The following is a 26,512-nucleotide window of genomic DNA, read 5'->3' on the forward strand; positions in this document are numbered from 1 at the left end:
ACTAAAACATCAAAACAAATAAAAATAAAAACAAGACAAACTCCCCCCGCCCCAAATCTCTAAAAGCTTCTGCAAAACCTTACACTGTATTAAGTAGAAATAAATTTAAAAAGGAATTTTCTTACAGAGTCCAAGTGGGATAAAGTGAAGTTTAATGTATTCATATAAGTGGTATACTAAAAGTTAGTAATGAAGAATAATTTTCAAGTAAAAATTAGCCACTATATATATATTTTAACAACTAAAATGTGTATATATACAAACTACTGATGTTTATATTAAAGTGTAGTCATTTTAAAAGCAAAAAAAGACCTTTTTAGTAAAAAAATGTTGCCTTTAGAAACAAATTCTAAACTTTGAAGCCTCTAATTTAATATGCTTAGTAATGAACTGTCACCTCTTCTAAACTTGCAGAATATTTCAGCTGTTGAACAAGAACTTTCCATGGTTTTTTAAATAAACTGCTTCTAAAGCTTAAGATACATTTACAAAGAATTCCCTATGAAATACATTTTTTTATCTTTCAGAAGCAGCTAACTACAGGTTTCAGCTATATCGTGTCTTTAACTTAAAACTTGATAATGAATAATTATGATGAAAAAATGAGTGACAACGACTAACTACACTAATAAGGATAAGAAAGTAACTTTAAAGTTATTTTTAATATTTGGTCATTATTTGATAATAATTATCAAAATGTTATTCCTAATTAGCTAACATATTACTCCTCACTTAATATTAAGTGTCCATGACCTCAAATGTTTTATTTAAGAGACAAATAAACATACTGCTTTTGTACAATAAAATTATGGTTTACGAAAGTCAAAACAAAACAAAAGCTTCTTGGTTACTGTCAATTTAAATCAGAGCTTGAGAGAAAGAAAAACTTGATTAGGTATTTACTACAAAACTCCATTTAAATGACTGCTTTTTTCTTCATGAAGCAAAAATGCTAACTTCTCTAGAAAAGACTGCAGAGAGGAGAGAGAAGCCACTGACCCTCTACTTCTCTTGTTTTGTGGTATAAAATATTTGAGATTCTTGTGGAAATTTATCCTAGGCTGTAAGGTTTCCAAGAAAATATACCATAATAATGGGGAAAAGGCTGAGCTTCGCTAAACATAGGGTTCCCACCCACTTCTCCCCCCAGCTTTTCCCATAAAATCAACCTCTACTATAAAACAAAGCATCCTTTAGCAAGTAGCTCCCTACAGGATCCTATCTCTCCTTGAGTGCTTACCACAATCTGATTTCTGGACAGCTGACCCAAAGTCTGTTGATTTTACTGATCTTCAGAAAGCCACTAAGGCTAAAGTCTTACAGGTGAACAGAGCCAAAAATCAGATGCCCCTGTCATACTTTACAGAATGAGGAGTTGGACAACACAGTTACGTTTGGCTGCACTGTGGTGATACATATGAGGCATCTTCTTTTTTTGTCTTCAATTAGACACGTTTGGGCTGAGTAGCTCTATTACATCTTCAAAAAACTGAGCTCCAGTTCTTGATGGAGATAGAGGAAGGTCATTGAGGAGGTGATTCAGCTCAAGAGCTGAGTGAAAAATCTGTCTTTTGATTCAGTCCTGCTTGTGGATAGAAGTCATCTTCTGGATGGAAGAGGGAGTGAGATGACCTAGAGTCTTGAATTGGTGGATCTGCAGGAACAGAAACTAAATACAGTGGAGACCTCTTAACTGGGTAACACCACGAGATGGATTTCCTGACAATGTGTCAATATAAGCTAAATATAAAGGTTAAACATGTGCATTAGAACTGATCATGCACTTGTTTTTCCAGATATCAAATGCATTTGTACCATTCTATGAATAGATACATTTTACCAACAACTAATTGTGTAACGATTTATGGAAAAAGTACCAATTTAAGGGAGACGGGAAAGACGTAGTCAAAAACACATACTTTGCCTTTATGAGGACCATACCTCATTTTAAAAATCTCAGTTTTTCTTTCAAATTACTTTTTCTCCATATACACAAATAATAATCTGTTTATCCATATCAGTACTAACATACATCAAATTTTAATTTGACTTGGATTTTTTAGGTATTTTTTTATCCCCTAGAAATGGAATTCAAATACATTCAAGGTACCAAATAGAGGCTTGAATAATCTACCTGTTCATAAATTCTAAGACTTGCATTAACTAAGTTGAGTCCTATACATCAATCAAAAGAAGAGTATAAATCATGAAGTCAGGCAATCTTTAACTGTGATAGTGGCCACCTAAATTTCCCTCAAACTTTCGTCTAAAAAAACTAAGGAAAGCCTACAACCAGATTAGAGTGGATCTAGTTTTAAATTTCTCTATATATCAACAAGAACTTTGATGAACATTTGATTACTTACTTCTGCTTAGAATTTGAATATGTAAATTTACTGTATATACTCTCGTAATTATCAGACCAAGGGTCAGCATACTATAGCCTGTCGGCCAAATCCAAACTGTTAGTTATTTTTGTAAATAAAATTTTATCAGTACACAGCCACACTTACTCAATTATGTACTGTCTATGACTACTTTCCTGTTACAATGGCAGAAAAAACAGTTGCAAAAGAGACTACAAAACCTAAAATATTAACAAACCGTCCTTTATAGGAGAAAGTTTACCAATCCCTGATACAGATGATCATTAAAACACATGTAAGACAATTTATACTGTTTTGAAAGAAAAAGAAGCAACAAGTGGAATTAAAATTAGATGCAAGTCAATCACAACAAACTTACCACAAAAAGAAAGCAAAAGTAAAATAAGTCCCAAGAGGACACAAAGTGGCTTTGATTCAGATGAAGAATTTGATCTTATCTTAAAATTACCTTTTTAAGAGTTTTTAAGAGTTATAAATGTTATGAAACTAACATATTCCAGAGTATATAGATAAATGCCATGGAACTGAGCCCTTAAAAAGTTAATTTTATGTTGTGAATTTTACCTCAATAAATTATTTTTAAAGAGTATATACAGTATTTTACAGCTTTCTACGTTTAAGTGGGCCACATTATATTGTAGCGGTTAAACATGTAAGTCACATCTTACCTAATAATGTGGTTTCTCCAAAATCTCTTAGATCATCTCAGACCCTTGTGTATATTTCTTCTTTGCCAGTAGATGGAGACAACACCACTGAAAGTTTAAAAGACATCATTCCCTGTTTAAAGGGAGCTTGCTGGTCTGAAAACTGGGGGAACCCTAACCCAAGATTTCTTCGAAGTTATTTTTTAAAAAGCAGACAGAATAGTCAAGCCAAATCCAGAAATCCAAGGGAATGTACCCAGTATTAACTATGGACATCCTCAAAAATTTACTGAAGGGGAACTAAACTCTGTACATGATGTAGTAACTAAATCACAGTATATTAAAATGCAATCATCTCTGTAACTTGAAAGAGTCAAACTTCCTTCTCATTGCTCCTTATTTAGGCTAGATTGTTTATTTTTCAGTTTCAGAAAGTATAACTAAAATATATAAGAAAAAGTTTTTTAAATTCCATAGACAGATGCATTACACATATGATTTTCTAAGTATGATGGTCATATCACTGCCAGAAGCTTTTAATTCAAAATAAGACAACTACCCAGATCCACAGGAAAATAATAACTTTATAAAGAAGAGAATTGAAGTAGAAATGGTAGCAGCGGTAAGAAAAAATTCAATTTTATGGTCAAACTGAAAATAAATGCTCATGAGGGTGAAGAATCAAACTCCTCCACTTTCCAAGTTTCTTATTTCACTATTAAAAATTACATAAACAGAACAAAACCATCTGTAAGAAATAAATTTCAAATCTGAAAGCTTAACAAGTCATCTCAAAATAATTATTTTTCAAATACCAGCTTTCCTTTCCAAATTCAAAGCCTGAAAGCCATTGTTTTTAAGTGCAATTCTGAACCCCCCCCAAAAAAGTTTATCAAGCTAAAAAGAACAAACTAAGGTACTGCTGCTATACTAGGTTTATTTGCCACAGGACTCCTGTCTTTGAAGTACACTAAACAAGAACAACCTCTTTGGCAGAAGATGTCTTATTAAGAGAAAGATTTCCTTTGAATCAAATAATATTGTTAAAAAAGAATACAAAAACTTTTAAATCCTGTCTATGGCCATGCCACCCTGAATGTGCCTGATCTCGTCTGATCTTGGAAGCTAAACATGGTCGGGCCTGGTTAGTACTTGGATAGGAGACCATCTAGGAATACCAGCTGCTGTAGAAACTTTTAAATCCCTTATTTTTATGTATATTTTGCTCATTCTCTAATCACATATAAGAATTAAAATCAGTTTACATAAAAAGGAAAAAATATAGTATTCACATATTACTATACCTACAAAACCTAAATTAAACTAGAACTGACAATAACTGCTAAAGTAAATCCTTGTATAACTCATTACAAGATAAAGTAGACTCCGAACCATAAACTTCTATTTAATTCTGAAATTTTTTTATTCTCCAGAGATAACTATTATGTATCAATAAAACTATACCTAAGTTCTAGCTCCCTATTAAGAACACATAAACAAAATTAAACACCTTTTCATCATCTTCATGATAAATGTTCTATGGATTTATTTAGTTAATCCTTGAGTTTCCTCAACAAACTTTCTGACTCTTTCCCAACTCTTCAACAACTATTATTTATAAAGCTAATACTAATGAAATAACAACCGCCACCACAGAAAAGCACTTTCCTTGCAAATTTCAAAGTGTATTCACATATATTAACTCAAATTTTATGATAGGAAAAAGCTCACACGGAAAGTAAAAACTATGGCCAACACACACAAAATGTAATTCGCAGTGAAATGTAAATATTTGTATTTTGCACTGTTACTTGTCCATCAACACAGATGAGGGAAAAATGCTTATAGTCCCAATTTTTAAGGAAAGCAATAACTAGAAGAATATCCTGGAATTCTGTGATTAATATGAAGTAGATCAACCAAACTGCAATCTATAGACCATATTACTACAAAAGGAAATTAAAATGACCAACAAGGAATGAGTTTTCTTTATAGTAATCGAATTTTGGAGAAAAAAAATACACCAGGTATTAACCTGGCAAGTTCTTCTCAGGGATCTATGATGTCAGTGCTCCTGCCTCCACCTGCTGGCAAACAGATTATAAAACTAGCAGAGATTACTGGGTAAAAAAGTTCACATCTTTTTGGTAACAAATCAATGTTTTATGTAATTATTTAGCATAATGCTACTATGTGTTAATCAAATCATTAAAACATTGATAAAATCCATTAAAAATACATTAAACTTCATCAAAAAAAGTTACAAAAGATTTCTTAATTCAGAATCATCAAAAAAAATTACAAAAGATTTCTTAATTCAGAATGTTATCTAACAGGCCAAAAATCAAGTTAAAAAATTTTTTTTTAAATTACCTGATAAATGACATCTTGGAAAAGGACTGGAAAAGTAAGTGCTGCATCTTCTAGCTCATTTAGACTACAGTGTACTAGTGTTTCATCCTTGAAATAAAAAAACATATATTGAATGAACCAAGATATTAAAAAAAATTTCAATGATAATTTTATGTATTCATGATCACCAAAAACATTATTCAAACACCCATTCATATATGGAATTTTACATTTATCATACATTACTGTGGGTGATACGGAAATTTGCATAGAATTTTCTAAGTCACTAGTTCTCTGGCGTGGTTCCTGGACCAGCAAGCAGCATCAACATCACCTGGGAACTAGTTAGAAATGCAAATTCTCTAGCTCCACTTCCGGTAATTCAGAAATTCAGCAGGGGTGAAGAGAGGAGCTCCGCAATCTGTTTTAATAAGCTCTTCAAGTAATTCCAATGCATGCTCAAGTTTAAGAATCACTGCTGAATTCTGCAGTTGCCAACCTTCTGTTAAGTAAACCACATATATACTACTTTTTTTACAATTAGCAAATGGAAGTTTAGAATCTACTATTTAAAAAATACATATATTCTATTCATATAGTACCTTATCCTTAAACCTTTCATAAAGAATTTCAGTTTTTAAAATGGATGTTTTAGTATCTGTTGAATATATTTGACAGACATAAACATTGTTTAAATTAGCAGTCAATGAAGACTTATTATCTTTGATTACCAAACTGTTTTCTCATTAAAAGGATGAGGATCATTCAATCTAAGATATGTGCAAATATTTACATTTCTCAAAATCTAAATGATTAAAAAAAAACAAAAAAAACATGGCTTCCAATTATAGTGACAACACTTAAAAAAAAAAAAAAGCTGTTAGTAACTATCCCGCAATTTTTTTGTTGTGTTTAAGTTGAATTAAAATGAAACACAAATATTCATACCTTGGGATTCCACATCTTATTAGCTGGAGTGTTTCTTTTAACCTAAAGTTAAACTCTGGGGAAGCAAAGAGCAAAAAATACTCTAGATATGCCTCATTTTCTTTTAATAGCATATCAGACTACACATTTCAAGGCATTCTCTTAGAATCTTAAAAGAAAGTATTCTTTCCTACAATTGAATACCTAATTCTACTACTTCTTCATCTATAGCCTATTTAATTTTGATCATTCTGCTTTATCTGCTTTTGGAAAATAACTCAGCCAATTCTTATCTTTCATTCTCTATTTGTCTTCACAGTGGATTAAAAATTGTATGGCCATCAACTCCTAACATAAAAATCTGGCAAATCTTTTCCAGTATTTCCACTAACTTGTACATCAAATCTAAACTACTCATAATCAGTTTCAAATTTTTTCTTTCTTGTTTTACTTATCCTCTATTAAACATCTTAAATACTTACCACTTCTCGATGCCTCTCATATCTCTGGCTAGGCAAAGGCTAAGGGGTTGAACTCACCAAATAGAATGGTATATCCTAATTCAGATTTAAAATATATTTTTCTTATAACAAAAAATTCTTTATAGGAACTAAACCACATCTCCAATTACAGGGTAACAATAAAAAAGTCTAAAAAATAAATTGTAGTTTTCAAAGCTCTTCTGGGCCCTAAAATATAAATTTTTAAATCTACCAGAGCATATTTAAGGTTTTATTAGTCAGCATTACGAGATCATGCTTTTGAGAGTCTATACTAGTCACTGATATTAGATAATACACAAAAAATAATAGGAAAAGGAATATGGTCTTGCATAAGGTTAACTCATAGAAGCCCAGATTATATTTGGTCCTTCAATAAAACATAATCCTAACTCCCCAAAAAGGTGGAATAGAGACATGAATAAAATTAGAATTTATTGGGAGATTTTTAAAAAATCACAAAGGTCTCAGGAGTACGGGTGAAAGAATTAATTTCAATACAAAAATAAAAAGCTTAATTTATTTTCAAAAGGTACCTATAACCAACCAAGATGGGGACCCTAGCATTAGACTATACTTAAAAACATTTCATTTTAGAACACCTAAGGCATATTTATAGTAACTGTGTATGGCTATTAATTCACTTGTATTCTTTCAGGTATTTGGGGCTAATATTTTAAACAAGGAATTTAACTCCTTTACTTTTCCTACGTCTACAAATAATATACTTACCAGGTCTAAAACTAGTGAAAATTCTGGTGTGCTTCTTGTTTTCAATGGAAGAGCAGGTTTCCTATTTAGCTGTTCTTCTGTCAGTGGTGGAACATGTTTGATAAAATAGTAGCTATAAATCAAATTTTAAGAAAATTTTATTATTTCTATTTATTATAAACATAAGTCATATTACTAAATTCAGCCTATCTTTAAATCTTTAGTTAAATAATGCACATTTAACCTAGTAAACCAAACATATAAAACATGTAAGTAAAACTGTAAATACACAAATTAGTATTTCAGTAACTCAGTAAAAGTATTAATACCTATAGGTCACATGCTTTTTATAGCATACCATTCAGCTACCCCTCCACACATGTACTTTCATTTTGTTCCAAAAGGGAAAGAAACAAAACAAAACTCACGGGTCAAATACTTCCCAGTCCTCTTCATAGGTGGCCTCTGCGTGGGCTGATGAATAACCACTATCTGGAGTTACTGGTGCTATTTAATAAAGTGAAAAACAAAATGCTATTTTTACTCATTTAATGCTTCATTAAGTATATATTTTACTGCTTTTATGTAAGATTTTCCAGAAGTCCTGTGTATTTTAGATTACACAGGACTAAAAAGTGTTATTTAGATTAAAAATAAGACAGAAATAATTTCTAAACAGTATTTTAAAAGCAAATTTATAAACATGTAGCTCTAACTTCAGATCCAAAGGAAAAAAATTACCATTACAAACTGGCAAGCTATATCATGGCTAGCATAACTAAAAATCCTAACAGCTAGCAGAAGATTCACTACTTATTATTACTAGAAAAATACACTCTATATGAGTTCAATTTCTAACTGGATGGTGCTTATATATAACTAAAAATTTCATGGTGCTCTTATGCCATTAATATTTCACGAAGTGCCTTGTACATACAGGCAGTCAATATATGTGTGCTGACAACAGATCCAAAGCTAATTTTTAACCTGAAACCCATGAACACTTTTTAAGAGGTCCATAAATTCCTTGAAGATTTATGAAAAAAATGTTATACACATATTCTTCCAGGAATCTCAAGGCTGCCTATGATCTTAAGTAGTTAAGAAATGCTGCTCTATATAGAAATCTTTGCTTTAGAAGACACATTATTTCTAATGTACAAGCAATTCAAAATAATCAAGAAGCAATTCTATATTCTATCACACATAATCTGTTCTGTTTAAGCTAAAATGGTATCAATTGATAGAGCTTTGGAAATTATGTTGGGAATTTTCTAAGACAATAATTACAACATAAATTCAAGGAGAGGACAAAGATAATTTACAAGCTGATCAGGTAATGCCCTGGAGATAAAAGTTTAAGGTGGATGCTAGACTAAATGTCTGTATCCCCTCAAATTTCATACGTTGAAACCTAATCTTCAATGTGATGATGTTTGGAGGTGAAGCCTTTGGACGGCCATGAGGTCATTAGGGTCATGAGGATGAAGCCCTCATGAATGGGATTGGTGCCCTTCAGAGAGCTCACATAACTTCTTGCCATCTGAGGCCACAGTGAGAAGACAGCTGTCTATGAAGCAGAAAGCAGGCCCTCACCAGACACTGACTCTACCAGCACTTTGACTTGGATTTCCCAGTCTTCTGAACTGTGAGAAATAAATTTTGTTATTGTAGCCTGAAAGGACTAAGACAGTGGAACTCAATAAAAATTGTTATAATTTTTGTTAACAATTGTATGCCAATTGAATGGTATGCCAATTGAACAATTCATAGCACAAAGGGATAATGGAAAAATGTATCTTCAATCACTTCTGTTTCAAATTCCTATTAACCTCAGAGAAAGGGGAAAAGACGGTAATATTTGAGTGCCTTCATGCTAAGCATTTTTCATACTTCATCTCTCTTAACCCTTAAAACTCTGAATTATTATTACCATTTTAGGCTAAGGTAACTGTTTCAGAGAGCTTAAATAAATTATCCAAAGTCACACAGCTAAGTTAACAGCAGAGACAGACTCTTTCCTTCTTGTGCTCTTTGACTACATTCCTAAAGTTAGGGAAAAGTAATAATTCTGTCACTCATATTCATCTTTTAAGATGAGCAAAAATTTTATTTCTATCCTCTCATGATCCTCCCAGAGTAACTGAAATGTGCCACCTCATAATTTTGCTCATTTATTGTTTTAAATTTATTTTTCAATTCCAGTTGACATACATTGTATTATTCCAAATGTATAACATAATGATTAGACATTTACATGCCTTACTAAGTGATCATCCTGATAAGTCTAATACCCATCTGGCACCATACAGTTATTACACTGTTACTGACTATATTCTCTTTGCTATACTTTATATCTTCATGACTATTTAATAACCGGCAATTTGTACTTCTTAATCTCTTCCATCTTTTCCACCCATTTCTCAAACCCCCTCCAATCTGGTGACCACACATTTGTTCTCTGTATATGAATTTGTATGTTATGTTTGTTCATTTTTTTGGATTTTACATATAAGTGAAATCATATGGTATTTGTCCTCCTGTGACTTATTTCACTTAGCATAATATCCTCTAAGTCCATCTATGTTGTAGCAAATGGCCATATTGTATTCTTTCTCATGGCTGAGTAATATTTCCTTGCTCGTTTAGTTTTAATAGCACTCACCACACTGTATGGTAATTTTCATGTATACTTGGCTCATCGATTAGATCATAGACTCTTCAGGTCAAGAAGTATATCTTGCTCATTTCTATAAACAGTGCTCATCACAAAAAAATAGGTGTTTAATAAATGTTAGGGGAATAAATGAATGAATGAGACTACTGGAATAAATTTTACTTTCCCTTCTAGAAACCACTAAGGTTATAGAAATCCCTTCTCCATCTTCAAAGATGTCAGAAAAAAATGAATACAAAGGTTTATATAGCAGCACGAATATACAGAACAAATATCAAACAGGGAGCCAAAAGCCCTGGACTTTATCATTCAATAAGTCTATAACACTGGGCAAAGTAATCAGCGTAAAATGACAGGTCAACCAGGGAGGTTCATTTGAAGTCTTATCCACCCAAGAATGAATGAAATATGTGCACAATCCATGTTGATGTGCTTGTTAGATTCAGTATTATTCTTAAATTATAACACTATAATTTAATATTATAGATATTAACATTATGTTTAACATTATAGGCATTAATCTTTTATCTGACAAATTTAAAATAACCCCTCTACTATATGCTGCTTTTCTCTTCAGACTGGTATTACCGGGTTGTACTGTATAGAAGTTTCATAATTGTTTATATTTTTCTTCTTTAAATGTTTTCTGCTATTTCAATGATTTTTTAAAAAAGTTTGCCCGTTATAGTCAAGAGAAGAACATCATTCTACTTCCTTATACCAAAATATACTTCTTATGTACTAGGCTCTCTCAAATAACTGGCACACAAAAGGGGAAAAAAAAAAAAAGTTTAAGATTTTTCTCTCTCTGGGAAAAAAGCCATTCTCAATTTTATTTCTACTTTTAAGCATGATACAACACAATTTCATCTTTTAGCCTCATAAGTGTATATACCAAAACCCTTCAGAAGTAATAAATTATGATCTCATGTGTTTCTACATTTCTATAACTGGCTCAGGAACTGAACAATTATGTTAGGCTTTTATAAGGATCCAGAATTAGGCTGTAAAGTTTGGGTATAAGGAGAGATCCAGGAACAGAAGCTTCCTTTGGGGGGACGTCATTTATGTATGAAACAAATCTGAAGGTATGAGATTAGCTCTAGATAGGAACTTTAGACCTAAGGATCTAAAACGGGTGCAATTAAAATAAGTATGTTCATAAACATGAGCATATATTTTGCTGGTTGTGTTAAATTTCTCCAAGTAATAAGATTGGTACAATTAATCGAACTGTAAAATGATTAACTCATTCAAAACAATCTTTTTTAAAAAATTCAATTTTAAAATGACTAAATTTGGGGGAGAAAATTTTAATTTCAACTTCAAGGATGAAAAACTTATGCATTTAATCTGCCTATTAAGAAAAAATATGAAATACTGTATTTTTATAAATTATTTGTGAAGCTACATAAGAAAAGGAATTTTCTTCACCTGTAAGGGGTGGGATATCACGATTAACTGTTTCTTCTGCTTCTTCTAAACCATTATTTATTGATGGCCTCACTTGAATTGCTTGATTTGAATAAGCTGCTCCATTAGTTGATGTAGTAGTACTGGTAGTGATCTCATCCACTTGTTCCATATCAAGCTGTTTTACTATCTCTTCGGCTTCCACTGCCTGTCCTGGGGAATCGGATCCTGATGTTCCTGAAATCATGATTTGGTGTATTCACAATCATCATTTAAAAACACACAGGGGTGGGAGGATAAAATGGGTGTTGTTTAAGGGTACGAACTTAAAACTATTAGTAAATAAGCCCCAAAGATCTAATGCACAGTATAGTGAATATAGACAATAAGATTGTATTATAATCATCAAACCTGCTAAGAGACTAGAACTTAATTATTCAACCAATAAAAAGATAATTATGCAACATGATGGCAGTGCTAATTATCGCTATAATGGCTATCATATTATAACACATAAATGTGTCAAATCAACATGTATACCTTAAATTTACACAATGTTATGTCAAATATATTTCAATAAAAAAATAAACACTCAAATATTTAGAAAAACTAAATACAACAGAAACAAAGCTGAGGACACCATTGCTTATTGAGTCTCGGACATTTCAAATAACAAGGAATAGAGACTATTATAAGCTATAGTAGTATTTGTGAACTGGTTTCTTTTTGCCATTTTTAAGTGTTCAAATAGTTTAGAAACACCCATTTATAGTCAAATAAGTCATAATTTAGAACTTTTTAATTTTTAATTGATATAATTAACATACAACATTGTGTAAATTTCAGGTGTTCATATTGATTTAATACATTTATATAGTACAATATGATTGCTGACCTAGCATTAGCTAATATCTCTATCCCACAACATAATTATCATTTCCTTTTTTGTGGTTAGAACATTTAAGATCTATTCTTAGCAACTCTGAAGTATATAATACAGAACTTCTGTACATTATAGCAGATATCATTTACCAAGTGCTTACTATGTCTAGGCATTACATATATGTATTCATTATCCTCAAACAGCTCCTGATCTTTTCACTACTAAGCATCCTAGCCATTATAGATAGTTTTAGTTTTTAAACTAGAGGCAGTTATCCAAGAATGAACTAACTGTTCCTCTAACTATGAGGACCCTTTTATTCAGAGAAGGACAATTTCTCAACAAGATTCCATCTTAATAAAGACTGACTTGAATTTAGTTTCCTCATTTACTCAGCCATCACCTAGAAGATACTGCTGCCCAATTCTCCTTCCACTATGGCATGACCCCTCCTCTTTCCATTTCTTTATAGAATCCTACAAGTCATTTTCAACAACAAAATCAACCTCTAATTCTCTCAACTTCCTCACAAAATATTCCTCCTCCCTCATTCCTTTAAATTTAACCTCTTTTCAAAAAAAGATATCACCCCTTCCCTTAAAGCTCTTTATCCTCCCATACTCAACGTACTAACTGAATCAGAATTCATGTATCTCCATTGCTGCCACCAGATCACTGGTTTTCCACTAATGTCCAAAAACGCTGGCTCCTTTGGGATTGATGTCAACTGGCTATGATTCTTCACTTAGCCCCACTGCTGTCATCTCCCATCTATTGCCAGAATCCTCTCTTAATCACACAGGAATTTAACACCTAACTACCAATTTTCTGCTGTATTAAATGCCTGTCTAGTTGTTCTTACAGATGATATCTATGGCTCATCCAATGACTAATTCTCAAAGGTCTTACCCTCTTTAGCTCCATTTTCATTCATACTGCTCTTTAGCAGTAAACATCATGGCCATAACCTGGACATTAACGCTAAGAAACTGTTCACCTCTGAAATTTAAAATTCAAATACATTAATTCCCTACCACAACCTCTTAATCTTCTAATTATCTCATACTCCTATTACATGAGATCTTCACACATTTGATAAAGGCCAGTCTCTTTTATTCCAAACACATCTCTCAACAGCTTCTTCTCCACAGACTTCATTATATATCTCTTACTCCTTTCTGAAGCCAGCAGTCTCAGTGTGTCCTTGCTCCCTTGTCTTTCCACTGTCATCTATCATAGACATCTCCATTGAATCAATCTAACTTATGGGCTTCTCTCACACGGAAATGGTACAATTATAAAGACTGGTCATACTCCAAATAAAACCCTCTAATCTTAGGCCTATAGCATGCTGCTCAGTATGCTATATTTCGTGTGTGCATGTGCATATAAGCTTCTTTTACTTATACCCACCCAACGGCAAACATTCTAAACCTTTACCATTCTCTTCAATCCTTGCCACCAGAACTATCTCAGCAAATACACCATCTCCTTCATATAAAAAATTGTAACTATCAAACATGAATTTCTATGCAAACACGTTTGACGGTTACAATTTCTGCACATATCTTCATAGCTTCTTTCCTCCAGCACGGAGAAAAATGTTTTTTTTTCTCCCTGTTTCAATTCCAATCCTACTTGTTCTTCTGATCCCATCTCTGCCAGGAAACTCCAGAAACTTTATTAGTTATTCTTTTTCCTCTATGTTCAATCTCTTCCTATTAGACCTTTTCCTAAGACTTAAAAATATGCCTACCCCTCACAAATACAAACATCCCTTGAGAGACTTTGTGAGTTCTCTAGTTTCTTTCATATGCATGTTCCTTATAACAGTAATCAACACTTGCTGCTTCCTTTCTTACTCTCCATTTTACTCTTAACCCAAGGATGTTAAGCTACCAACTCCACCACTTTGAAAATGTTCTGGCAAAAGGAACCAATGACCTTTTAATTGCCAGTTTCAGTGTGTCTTTTAATGCTCATTTCCTTTTCCTCTTCTATCTTGACAACTATTTGACCCTGGGTTTTGATAACCTCTCTCCTTTTGGCTTCTATGACACAGACTCTCCTGGCTTCCTCCATGTGTCCTTTGCTTACTTCTTTTACTTTGTCCAGTCCTTAAATATTTGCCAAGATTTGGGTTTTAGTTTGCTGAACCAAATAGACAGTTTACTCCACTGGTTCAACTAATACCTATAAGCTGATAATACCATGGTCTACTACTTAAACTCAGATTTCTAAGCTCCACAGAAGAATGATAAATTGCTACTAGACATTTTTACTGAGTTGTTTCACGGCATCTCAAACTCAGCATGGGCCAAATTAAATTCAATCATCTCTCTCCCAGGGAACTTACTCCTCTCTCTTTAAAATCTAACTTTGTATCATCTTAATCTTTTACCTACAATTTTTGCCCAAAATTTGTCCGTTCTATATCTCTAACCTTTCTTCTCTCTTCTAATATCACAATTAAGGTCACATGAAGTCTTAAATAGACTACAAGTCCAGAAACTGTTCTCCCTACACCCAGCCTCCTTAGAACTTAGCCTACACACTACTGCTAAAGAGATCTCTAGAAAACACAAATCTCTTCTTATTATTCACCTTGCAATCATCTCCCACTGACTAAGAAAGTTCGAATACCATACCATGTTAATTCTATAATTTAAATTCTAATAATTCTCCTCTTATCTTTTCCCGTGCACTCCTCAAATCAAATGCTCCATCTGTGACTAATTCCAGTTTCTCAAATACACTATGCTGTTGCTCATGCTGCACCTACCTGAAATGTCCTTTACCACTTTTCAAAGTTCAGCTTTTCTATGAAGCCTTTTGTGAGAAGCTATTCAGAATATAGAAACACTCCATTTTTTGAGTACTCCACTGCCCCACACCTTTATCAATGCACTTATAAAAATTTATTATATTTATTTACATGTATTTCTCCCTCCTGTAAAAAGGAAGCTTCTTGAGGGCAGGGACCACGTATTAATCATCTCCGAATCTCCAGTCACTAACACAGTAGATGCTCAACATTTGTTGAATGAATTGAAATCTTCAAGTCATCCTTCATATTTAAATATATTTTCTCTCACAGATTAATAAGAGGCACAAGAATTTAAAGAACCGGTCCAAAGTAACATGGATAAAGAGTAGCAGAGTTGGAATTTTAAAACAAGTGTAACTCCAAAACTCATTCCTTTTCCACGACATCAGTCAGTATTTACTTCCAAAGATGTTCTATGGGGCACTAGTTCTACAAGATGTTAGTAGATGTTCCACAGAATTGGGTTTTGGTCAAATATGTCTAGGATATACTGGGTTAAACAAAGTTAAAGGTAGCTTTGTTTTTTGTTTTGTTTCCACTCCATGACTTCATGGTCAAATTAATGTGTTACTATGCATTATTTTTGCCCCCAGGGCATCTTGATTTTACAGTGCACAATTCTGCCTCTTAAAAATTGTATCATCATCCAGAAATATAATTCAAATTATAATTTAAATAACCAGGCAACAAGCATTTAATGGCTATTTTTCATGTGCTCAATACTGTATCATACAACATGGCAGATTCATTTTAATTAGGGTAGTTTTACTATTTGTCTAAACTGAAGATCCCTAGGGGTGGGAGGGGGGGATCAAGCAAATGGTAATAAAAACTGTGTTACCAAAAATGACCTAGTTTCACTTAAAATATTCAACAAGTTCCACTTTATTGATCTAGAATACTGAAAATGCTTCTGGACTCTCTCCTGTACACACTCTAAGGATTACAAAGTCAATCCAATACAGAAAAAATAAAACTCCAGCCCAAAGTGGATCATCTAGCTTTTCAGATAGTAAACGCAGAGTTAATGCATTTCAACAGAATTAAACATATCCTGTATTTATTTCAGTCACTAAAAAAAATGCCTTATAGGAAATCTATTTTTAATGAGGCTAAAAACAAACATAAGATGCTGGCAAAATATGCCACTAAAATCAAATAGAGCTTATAAAAAACTAGAAAAACCAATAATTTTTTTTAACCTAAATTATGTTAATGGTTTATACATACCATTTTTATTTGCTGGTGAAAAAAAGTTGAAGACAGGAGAAAATATGGTCCCCAACAATGTAGTCCTCGGAGGACTGCCAGAGGAAGGATTATCTTCTAATTTACCATTTTGTTTTACATGTTGATTTGTCATTTCATAACTACCAGCTTCTAAGAAAGAAAGAAAAAAGGTACAATCTAGAAAACATAACTTTCAGAAATGTGTTCTAAACCATTCATTGTAAAAATAACTTTTCCCTTCAAAATACTTCATGAGAACTAATTAATATTGTTAGGAAAGTTTATTAAAGAAATTGTGGTATATCACTTGTAGATCAAATAATCTTTATAAAAAATTTACTTATAATTCTTTATAAACACTAAAATTCACTGAGTTTTTCAAAGTACAGTTGACCCTTAAACATGTTTTTTTTTTCATAAATACAGTTGGCTCTCTGTACCCCAAGTTTCACATCCATGAATTCAACACTATATACTATTATACTAAAAACAGTATTTTCAATCCAGGGTTGGGAATCTACAGCAGTCCTGGAACCAATCCACTGCAGATACTGAGGGAAAACTGAAGTTTTGCTGTGGGAAGATGGCCTGTGCACTGTAGGATGCTTAGCAGAATCCCTGACCTGTACTGCTAGATATGAGTAGCAACCCCTCAACAGGTTGTGAAAACCAAAAGGTCTCCAAACATTGATAAATGTCCCCTGGAGAACAAAACCACCCCAGTTGAGAACAACTGGGTTGAGTGATCCAAGCCCCTTGAACTCTGAAATTCCGTGATCCAGGAACAAATTCTTATTAAGTACATATTTCAAATCTGTACATGTACAACTTAAGTCACATCTATCATTACTTTAAGAATTAAGTTTATTATAAGTCAAAAATGTTGCTTTATATGCATTTCCATGTTAAATAATATAAAGCTAGTTGCTCCGCCTTTGTCATTTTAATTCAAAAAAGTAGACTTATATTAAGGTAAATTTTTATTTTACTTCATGCTGCTAGTATTTAACACAAAGATTGCAAAAAAAGCAGAAATTGCTCAAAGTAGATTTTTAAAAACAGAAAAGAAACATGTCAGGTGAAATCTCTGCTTATACCTAATAAAACAGTATCTAAATATTAACAAACCTCCATTTACTTGACTTTTCCGTCTTACTCGAGATATCTGTTTATTAGGTTTTTCTCCCGCTCTTGGTGTTGATGTGATCAGATTATTATCTATATCGCGTTCAAGTCTACTCCGTTTCGAAGGATTTTCTCTCTCTTCCTTAAGATATAAAAGGAAAAACATGCATTGAGCAGTCATTCTATTCTGCCTTACAGGTTAAACTTTTAAAATAAAATATGATTTGCACCCCCACCATGCTAAATTGCAGCTTTACAATAGCTAACATATGGAAACAACCTAAGTGTCCATTGATTGATGAACGGATAAAGAAAATGTGGTATATTGCCATTTGTGACATGGATGACTTGGAGGGCAGTATACTTAGTGAAAAAAATCAGTGAGAGAAAGATAAATACCATATGATCTCACTTATATGTGAAATATAAAATTTAAAAAACAAACAAAAACAAAACAGAACAGAATGGTGGTTGCCACAGGTGGGAGAAGAGGGTGGGAGAAAATGGGTGAAGGAAATCAAAGGTACAAAACTCCAGAAATAAAATAAGCAAGTCATGGAGATGTAATAAACAGCATGGTGACTATAGTTAATAACACCATATTGCATGTTTGAAGGTTGCTAAGATAGTTCTCATCACAAGAAAAACAAAAAACTCTGGAATTATGTATGGTGATGAATGTTAACTAGGTTTACTGTGGTGATCATTTCACAACATATACAAATATCAATCATTACATTGTGCCTAAAACTAATACAATGTATGTCAATTACATCTCAAAAAAGGATAAAATGTAGTATGATATACTTTCCCGTTTTTCAAAACCAGGAGAAACCAAATAGAATATCTAACATTGGTAGAAAAATACAAGAAAAATGTGAGTGTCATGAGAGTATTTATTAATGCAATTACGATACGCAAAAATAATTATAGCATCCTCACAATTCAAATCCTTTCCCCAGGGTCCATTAAATTTCCATGCTATTAAAATACTGAATTGTACATGTGCTCTGAATTTTCAGCAATCTTCCCTTATTCCTAGAATTGCCTGAAAAAACAGAAGTTGTTTCACGAGCACTCACAGTTAAGAGCAAGAACCTTACTAGAATTTGCTGGCATATCACAAATTACCAAAAATGACAAAAAGTAATTATGCCTGCCACTGCCACAACCCCCCAATGCCAACCTCAGTTCTTTAAACTCCTTAATAAAGCTCTCTACCATTCATTTCTTTATATGGGCAAATCCACTTATGACCAATTTATACTAGTTTTACAATATTAATGACTAAGACAGTATACTCCAAGAAACTACCTGATTTTTCTCATTTCTAAATTTTTTTCTAGAGTCATTTACATAAACAATTTTCTTACATTTACTGTAATATTGGCCTATAATTCTTTATTTTAATAAGAGCACCTGAAATCTTTTGATAACTGTATTTTAAAATCTATATACATAATGTATATAGATAACCAACATTCTTATTCAACAGGAATAATGTGTACTTTTTTTGCATTCGATGGTTTTACACCATCGAATGACATACTATTATACGTTTTCTAGAGGTTGAATATCGTTTTATTACTTCTGAAACAAACCCTGGTTTTTTAAGTGGCCAAACTTTTAATTCCCTATTTGGATCAAAACAGAAAAAAGATAATACTGCAAATATAATTCAGTGCAAAATTTTACTTTTATGCAGCAGTTTCTCTAATTTTACGTAGTTTCATCAAAACGATATGTCCCCCTGCCCCGTGGTTTCACTCATCCATGGTCCAAAATATTAAATGAAAAATTCCAGAAATAATAAATTCTTAAGTTTTAAAATGTATGCCATTCTCAGTAATGGTGAAATCTCACACCATGTGGTTCCACCCCTACCAGGATGTGAATCATCCCTTTGTCTAGTGTATCTATGCTGTATACCTGCCCATCTGTTAGTCACTTAGTAGCTATAACAGTTATGATGACTATTGTGCTTGTGTTCAAGTAACCCTTACAGTAGCCTACCACTACGTCACAATGCCAATGTCATTTATCTCACTTCATTTTACCACACAGGAAATGTATTATCTCACATCATTACAAGATGGGTAAGTACAGTACAATATTTTGAGAAAAAGATGATGTTCATATGTAACTGTATAATTATTACACTACAGTTATAATTGTTCTATTTTATTGTTAGTTTTTTATCTCTTACTGTGCTTAATTTATAAATTAACTTTATCATAGATATATATGTACAGAAAAAATCATAGTATATATACAGTTCAGTTTCAGGTATCTACTGGGGGTCTCAGAAAGTGGATAAGAGGGAACTACTGTATAGCACGAAGTAATGCCTCAGTGATCTATAAAAAAAATTCCTCAGATTTATACTCTTTATCGTTCCTCTGTATTTTAAAATGACAGGAAGCCTCATATTTCAAACATGGGATCTCCATTATCAGAAAATATAGGGGTGTGTGTCTCTTTATAAAGTCCTCAAGAAAAGAAATAATGCCACAAAGCCTCAACTACACTAAGGTCCAGCATCCTCCTAAGGAAGACTCAGCACATCTGCTATAACATAAATACATATACTTCTGAAAACCTTGCATTCTAAAAACAGAAAAGTTTATGGGGGCAAAATGGGTCCAGTAGGGTAGAAAAGGGTACACTGGAGCAGTTCAGTCAATGTCCCTGTAACTCTAACCACAGTACAAACAAAAACAAATGACTGGGATCCCCAAAGATAACTTGGACATCCCAGTCAAGCAGCTAAGAGCAGCTGAAATGCTACCTCAGGGCTTAATAAAAAGTATTAAAAAAAGAAAAGTAGCAACAAAGGCTTATGGGAGTTGATAAATGAAGCTTTAAGCCAGTAGGGTTTGCTAAGATGGACACAAAAGGAAATGCAAACTGCCACATGAGAAGAGCCCCTGCTAGACCAGGCTATACTTCTTTGAGGAGGCACTCCCACTGCAGGTTATCACTTTAAATTTTAAAGTCTTGCGTGGGAGGCGGGGGGCAGGGTTGGGAGAGCTTTTGCCTCTGTAGGATTTGAACTCAAAATTTTAAACTTTCCTTATGAAGTATAAAATTTAACTCCCATTATTCAGGGAACCCCTGTCCAGCTTAAGAAAAATCACATGTAAATCAACACACCACCCCTGTGCAACACTATTCTCCTATTTACCAATAGGGTATAAGCTAATTGATATCATGGACATACAACATATTATAGAACAAACTATACTATGGTCAAGTGAGAACACATTCAAATACTCTAGTTTACATCTCTGAAGAGGAAGAAGCAGAAGCTACTAAGATCAAGGTTAAGATTCTGTAGTCATTGTTAATAAAATCCTATTCTTCAGAATAATGCATTCAAATGTTTAATCATGGTCCAATTCTGAAAGACAATTCGCCACCCAATGTGTTTTGAATATTCAACTATATATTTTGGGGACATTTTTAGATAAAGTATGATTATTTAAAAAAGAACTAAGAGAAACAAGATTTCTACATTACTGTGCAGGTTGTTTTAATAAATGTAATAATCCTATAATATATCCTCTGGAATTTGTATTTTTCAAAGTTGTCTAAGAGGAAAATCTTGGGAAGGTAGTGTTTTTAAATGTCCAAATCCCAAAGGAAATACAGAGAACAGAAGGGGAAACCATAGCCTCGTGGTTACCACGTCCACTTTACACACAGAAGGTCCTGGGTTCGAGCCCCAGTGGAGCCACAGCCCATACCCTGGGTGCGCCAGGCCCCGGGGGTGCGCCGCAAGCGTGTGGGAGGAGACGACCCACCTTGAGATCCAGTTTTTAAGGGGAGACTGCAAATTTAAAACCAGGAGACAAGATATCTCCCCCAAACTTCAAACTGATGAAGACAAACCAAAAGCCACAACACCTGAGTGCCCACATGCTCCAGTGCAGAAAGCAAAAGGATGCAACAAGGTGTATGACACATCCGCAAACAGGAGAAGTCCAAAAGAGCTAACAGGCAGATCTCAAGGAAAAGAAGGGCAGGCTAATTTGATAACAGCAGATGAAAAGAGGAGAAGTTGATGCCAATCCTATAGCAAAGGGGTCCATGAGGAGAGTGAAAGATAAATAGTTTAGCTTTAAAGACTTAAAATTGACCAACTATAGCTCTCTTCTAGGATAGGGTCCCACATGGAGGGGAAACTGCTGGAAATAAAATCAAAACTGAGCAAGAAAAGCAAAAGACAAAATAAAGAAAAATTCCAGATAAACATGAGCTAGTCATAAAGTGACAGGAAAACTAAAAAGCAACCACTGTTATCTATGAACATTACAGAAGAACAACACAACTAATCAGAAAAGACTCTGAACTATAAAATCCTCTAAAAATTCAGAAAAACTAATCTCAAAAAAAATGAGCAACAAGAAAGTATAGATGTCAGATCACAAACAAATTATCATAAAACACACAAGGAGTAAAATAACATCTCTACAAATAAAGAAAATGTCAGAAAAACGTGCATAGAAAATACATCAAAATTAAAATCTTCTATTTCAAAGCAAGACAAGAAAATGATATGAGACATACATCAGAGTCAGAAAAACTCAGAAATGAAGAGATAGAACAAAATAATTAGAATTAAAAGAAAAAATTATTTCGGAAATAAAGACTGAACTAGAATGGCCATAAAAACAAGGAAACAATAGATTATGCCTTTAAGAGAAAGAGAAAGTAAAATAGGAAAAAATTTAAGACATCAAAATGTGACAAGTATTACAAGACAGGCAAAGAAGATCCAACAGACAGAAAAGAGTCTTTGAAGGAAACCAAAGCAAAAGTGTGGCAACAAAACAATTAGAAAAATTTCCCCAAATAAAAGATTTGAAATTACATGTTGAAAAGTACTGTTTAACTAAAACTGTCAACCTAGAAAAACAATTGCTAAGATATACCCTAAACTTAAGAGAATTAAAATTAAAATTAAAGAAAAAACTCCTTTGGAGAACAAGGCAAAGTCAATTTATTTATAAAGGAAAAATTAGATTATCAAACTTTGACAGCAATGCTTTTTATGCCAGAAGAAAATGGAATAATATTTAAAATAATAGAGGAGAAAATGTGAGCCAAGGATTTAATACGTAGCAAAACTGATTTTCAAGCATAAAGGGCACTGTTAGCAACATGCAAGGACTCAGAATATTGTCCCCAGCAGTGCCTTCTGTGGCATCTACTAGCATATGAGCTTCAGACGATAAAAATGACTACAATGACATGAGGACTGAGGATAAGCATTAAATATACCTAAGACATGCAGAACCATATGTACAACACTAAGACAAATAAGGATTAAAAGATATTATGTAATGACTACAGGCTCAGAATCTAGATATAAAACTATTAAAAAACTGGTAATAGATATATAAAAAGTCTTTAAATGTTCACTTTAAAGACATTCTGAGACTGAAAACTCAACAGAATTCATTTCCGGATGATCTACACAAGAAACACTAAATGAAGTTCTTTAGGCACAAAATAAATACCAGATAGAATCTTAAATCTGCACTAAGGAATGAACACCACTAAAGCAAATATAGGAGTAAATATAAAAGATCTTTGTGTTCAGTACTTTTACTATGCTCTTACTAGCTACCTTCAACAGTTATACCTGCTTTAATCTCCGCAGCCTCATTATGATCCAGGGAATTATCTTAAAGTCTCAAAGTTTTTCTATATATGTAAAAACACAATAAGAGTACTCTTATTGTTTTCCTTTGTAATATTAAATTTGTTTTATAAAATTTTATCAAAGACAGTTATTTTAGAATTTAGCAATATTTTAAAATAAAAATTTATAACTTTATAACAGGTCATTGGATTAAAAAAGAGAAATTAGATGATTTGTCATTTCCATCTATGGTTGCACTGATTAAAAGAAACTGATATATCAGAATTCTCATACTCACAAAAACAGAAATCTACTCTAAAGTAACTGAAGTTGCAAATTACATATGAAAATGTGATAAATCTATATTCCCTCTGACCGCACAGTCTTATTGTGTCTTATGTAATAGAACATATTTGAATTATGGTGCCAATTCAGTTACAATGCCATTTGAGATTATTTGGCATTTTTAAAAAAGAAATATACCACATAATGAGTTCTCTAAAAGCCAAAAATTATTTCTTTAAAAGCCAAAAATCATTACAACTTTTCAAACTAAAAATTAAAAAGCCAATGAAGTATCTTAAAAAGCAAGTTATATTGCATTAGTAGAAAAAGTGTATATAATATCTGAGATACTTATAAACTCTTGCACAGTAGATAGTGCTGAAAGCTTGCTAGATAAAATGTCAATGAAACATTTGTAAATACAAAAAATGAGTTAGTATGCAGACTGTACTTCTGCCTTACAGATGTGGCTGAACTTTCTGTTTTGACTGTTTTTATCTGGTACTAGCATCAAGTAATCAAGATCTTTAATCACCAAAAACCTTTACTGCGAATGTATAACAAATACAGGGGCACATAATTTTTTTGCATCGCAGTTTATCCTGGAATAACTTGTGTTAAGATCTGCATTAATTTTGCAAAGCAAGGATAGATATAACTATTACCGCCTTAGCACAAATCAAGACACTCAATAGTTATTGTATTTTTCAATGCCATTCACTTGCAGTGGAGGGGGGAAAAACTGGTACTACTTAAGAATGTCCTTAATAAAGCTGTAAAATTAATTAAATCTCAACTCTTAAATGTGTGTTAACCTTCTGTATGAGATGGGAAGGATACACAAAGAACTGCTGCAAACATGTGCTTCCATAATTGTCTTGAGAAAAAGCATTTGAGAGTGTTTCAGTTGTAACCTGAATTAGACTACTTTTTCCAATGAAAAACTATTTTTACTTGAAGTAGTATTTTTCTGAAAAGTGAACAAAGCAAGCCTGTCATTTTAAGAAAAACCAACACATTTTATTATCAACAAAATTTGAGCTTTCAAGCAAAAATCAGAATTTTAGAAAACTTGAACCCAACACCATGAATGAGCTCGAGAGCTTCCCAATACTTAGACTGTTCTGTTGATATCAGTGGGGATATTCACAAGTGTTATTTTTTAATACTGATTAATAAAATTCTCTATGCAGACACACATATGGAAGATTTGCACAACTCAGCGAACGAATATTTTCCAAATAACCAGTGCATGATATTACAAAACGATACATAGGTAAAAGACCTAATCCAAATGCAAGACAGACCAATGAAAAGATCATTGCAGAGCTTTCAAATTCAGTCTTGGAAAAAGAACCCAGAAACTACACCAGTAGTCAAGTTTTGGATTAGTATCAACAGAGTATTTGCAATTAATTAAAATGCTCTTCCCTTTTCTATACATGTATGGTTTTCTTTATATGCTTCAATGATAACAGACTACCTTCTATAAAAACCACCATTAAGAGAAATTTACAAAATTGTAAATAATATCATCTCTCCCACTAATTGTTTTAGAAAATGTTTGAAATGTTATTTGTATTAATGTGTAGTATATTTATAATTGTAATTATGAATATTTTCAAAATTCATAATTTTCAATAACTAATGAGATATACTGATAGATACAACCCACATAAACAAATGTTCTTTAGGGTTTCCAATATTTGTAAGAAGGTAAAGGATCCTAAGATCAAAAACTTGCAGAACCGCTTGCTCAAGAGAGACTACTAATGAAATCACAAGAGAAAAGTTAAAAAGTCACTCCCTCAAATGGAAAAAAAATCTGAACTGATAGTTCACAAAAGAAGATCCACACATGGCTAACAAGCACATGAAAAATTACTTAACCACATTCATCATCAAGAGAATGCAAAATAAAAACACAATGAGATACTACCTATCCCTGTAGAAAGGCTAAAGTTAAAAAGACTGACAATACCAAATATTGGTGAGGATGTGGGCAACTGGAACTTAAGTCAGACATTGTTAGAATGTAAAATGGTACAAATACTTTGGAAAACAGCTGAGCAGTTTCTTAAAATTTAAAGAGTCTTTCAACAAATAATGCTGGGACCAATGGATATAAATATGCAAAAGCATATGTTGGATCCTTACCTGACAACACCTATAAAAATTAATTAAAAAGGAACAGAGGCTAAATGTAAGAACTAAAACTATAAAATGCTTATAAGAAAACCTAGTGATAAATCTTCACCACCTTGAATTTGGCAATGGTTACTTGGCTAAACTCAGGCTGAGTTTGACAAAGCTGCTGAGGATGTTAAGTACCTCAAGACCAAGCCAGCAGATGATGAGATGCTGCTCATCTATGCTGCTACAAACAAGCGACTGTGGGTGACATAAATACAGAACAGCCTGGGATGTTGGACCTCAAAGCCAAAGCCAAGTGAGATACCTGGAATGAGCTGAAAGGGACTTCTAAGGAAGATTCCACGAAAGCTTACATCAACAAAGTAGAAGAACTAAAGAAAAAATATGGAATATAGCGACTGGATTAGGCTGCTAGCCACACATTTCATCTAAACTGATATCATGCCTTGTTTTTCCAATACCGTGGATGAAGTGAAATAATGAAAATAACCAGTTAAACCTCTTCCTCAATACTGTCCTGGGTACAGCACGAAGAGATTAGGGGCCGAAATGCTTACAGACCTTGCTGAGTAGTTTTTATCTGTAGGTCAATTAAAAGTGCATTTGTTACTTTAAATAAACAAACAAATTGGACTTCATCAAAATTAAAAACTTTTGTGCTTCAAAGAGGTCCACAGAATGGAAGAAAATATGTGTAAATCATATCTCTAATAATGTATTTCTATCTAAAATGTATAAAGGACTCTA

The 26,512-nt window shown here is 32.9% G+C and overlaps 1 protein-coding gene and 2 pseudogenes across 7 annotated transcripts in view; 2 read left to right on the forward strand and 1 right to left on the reverse strand.

Annotated features, from left to right (window-relative positions):
- The window catches only part of CTDSPL2 (CTD small phosphatase like 2), a 75,360-nt gene that overhangs the window by 14,466 nt on the left and 34,382 nt on the right, over positions 1 to 26,512 (reverse strand). For 5 of the 7 annotated variants that reach the window (XM_039888269.1, XM_039888267.1, XM_039888264.1 and 2 more), the window contains 6 exons: positions 17,683 to 17,821; positions 16,555 to 16,704; positions 11,636 to 11,851; positions 7,953 to 8,031; positions 7,546 to 7,657; positions 5,408 to 5,494 (listed from right to left, as the gene is read on the reverse strand). In XM_039888269.1, the coding sequence (XP_039744203.1) occupies positions 5,408 to 5,494; positions 7,546 to 7,657; positions 7,953 to 8,031; positions 11,636 to 11,851; positions 16,555 to 16,704; positions 17,683 to 17,821 (783 nt within the window). The remainder of the gene's footprint in view (positions 1 to 5,407; positions 5,495 to 7,545; positions 7,658 to 7,952; positions 8,032 to 11,635; positions 11,852 to 16,554; positions 16,705 to 17,682; positions 17,822 to 26,512) is intronic. The other 2 variants (XM_039888270.1, XM_039888266.1) reach the window with 1 other exon arrangement.
- LOC120581009 (uncharacterized) lies at positions 4,109 to 4,227 on the forward strand (annotated as a pseudogene).
- On the forward strand, positions 20,316 to 26,381 carry LOC120622782 (acyl-CoA-binding protein-like; annotated as a pseudogene).

Source organism: Pteropus medius, unplaced genomic scaffold, assembly GCF_902729225.1.
Source record: "Pteropus medius unplaced genomic scaffold, Ma_sr-lr_union100, whole genome shotgun sequence".
Lineage (NCBI taxonomy): Eukaryota > Metazoa > Chordata > Mammalia > Chiroptera > Pteropodidae > Pteropus > Pteropus medius.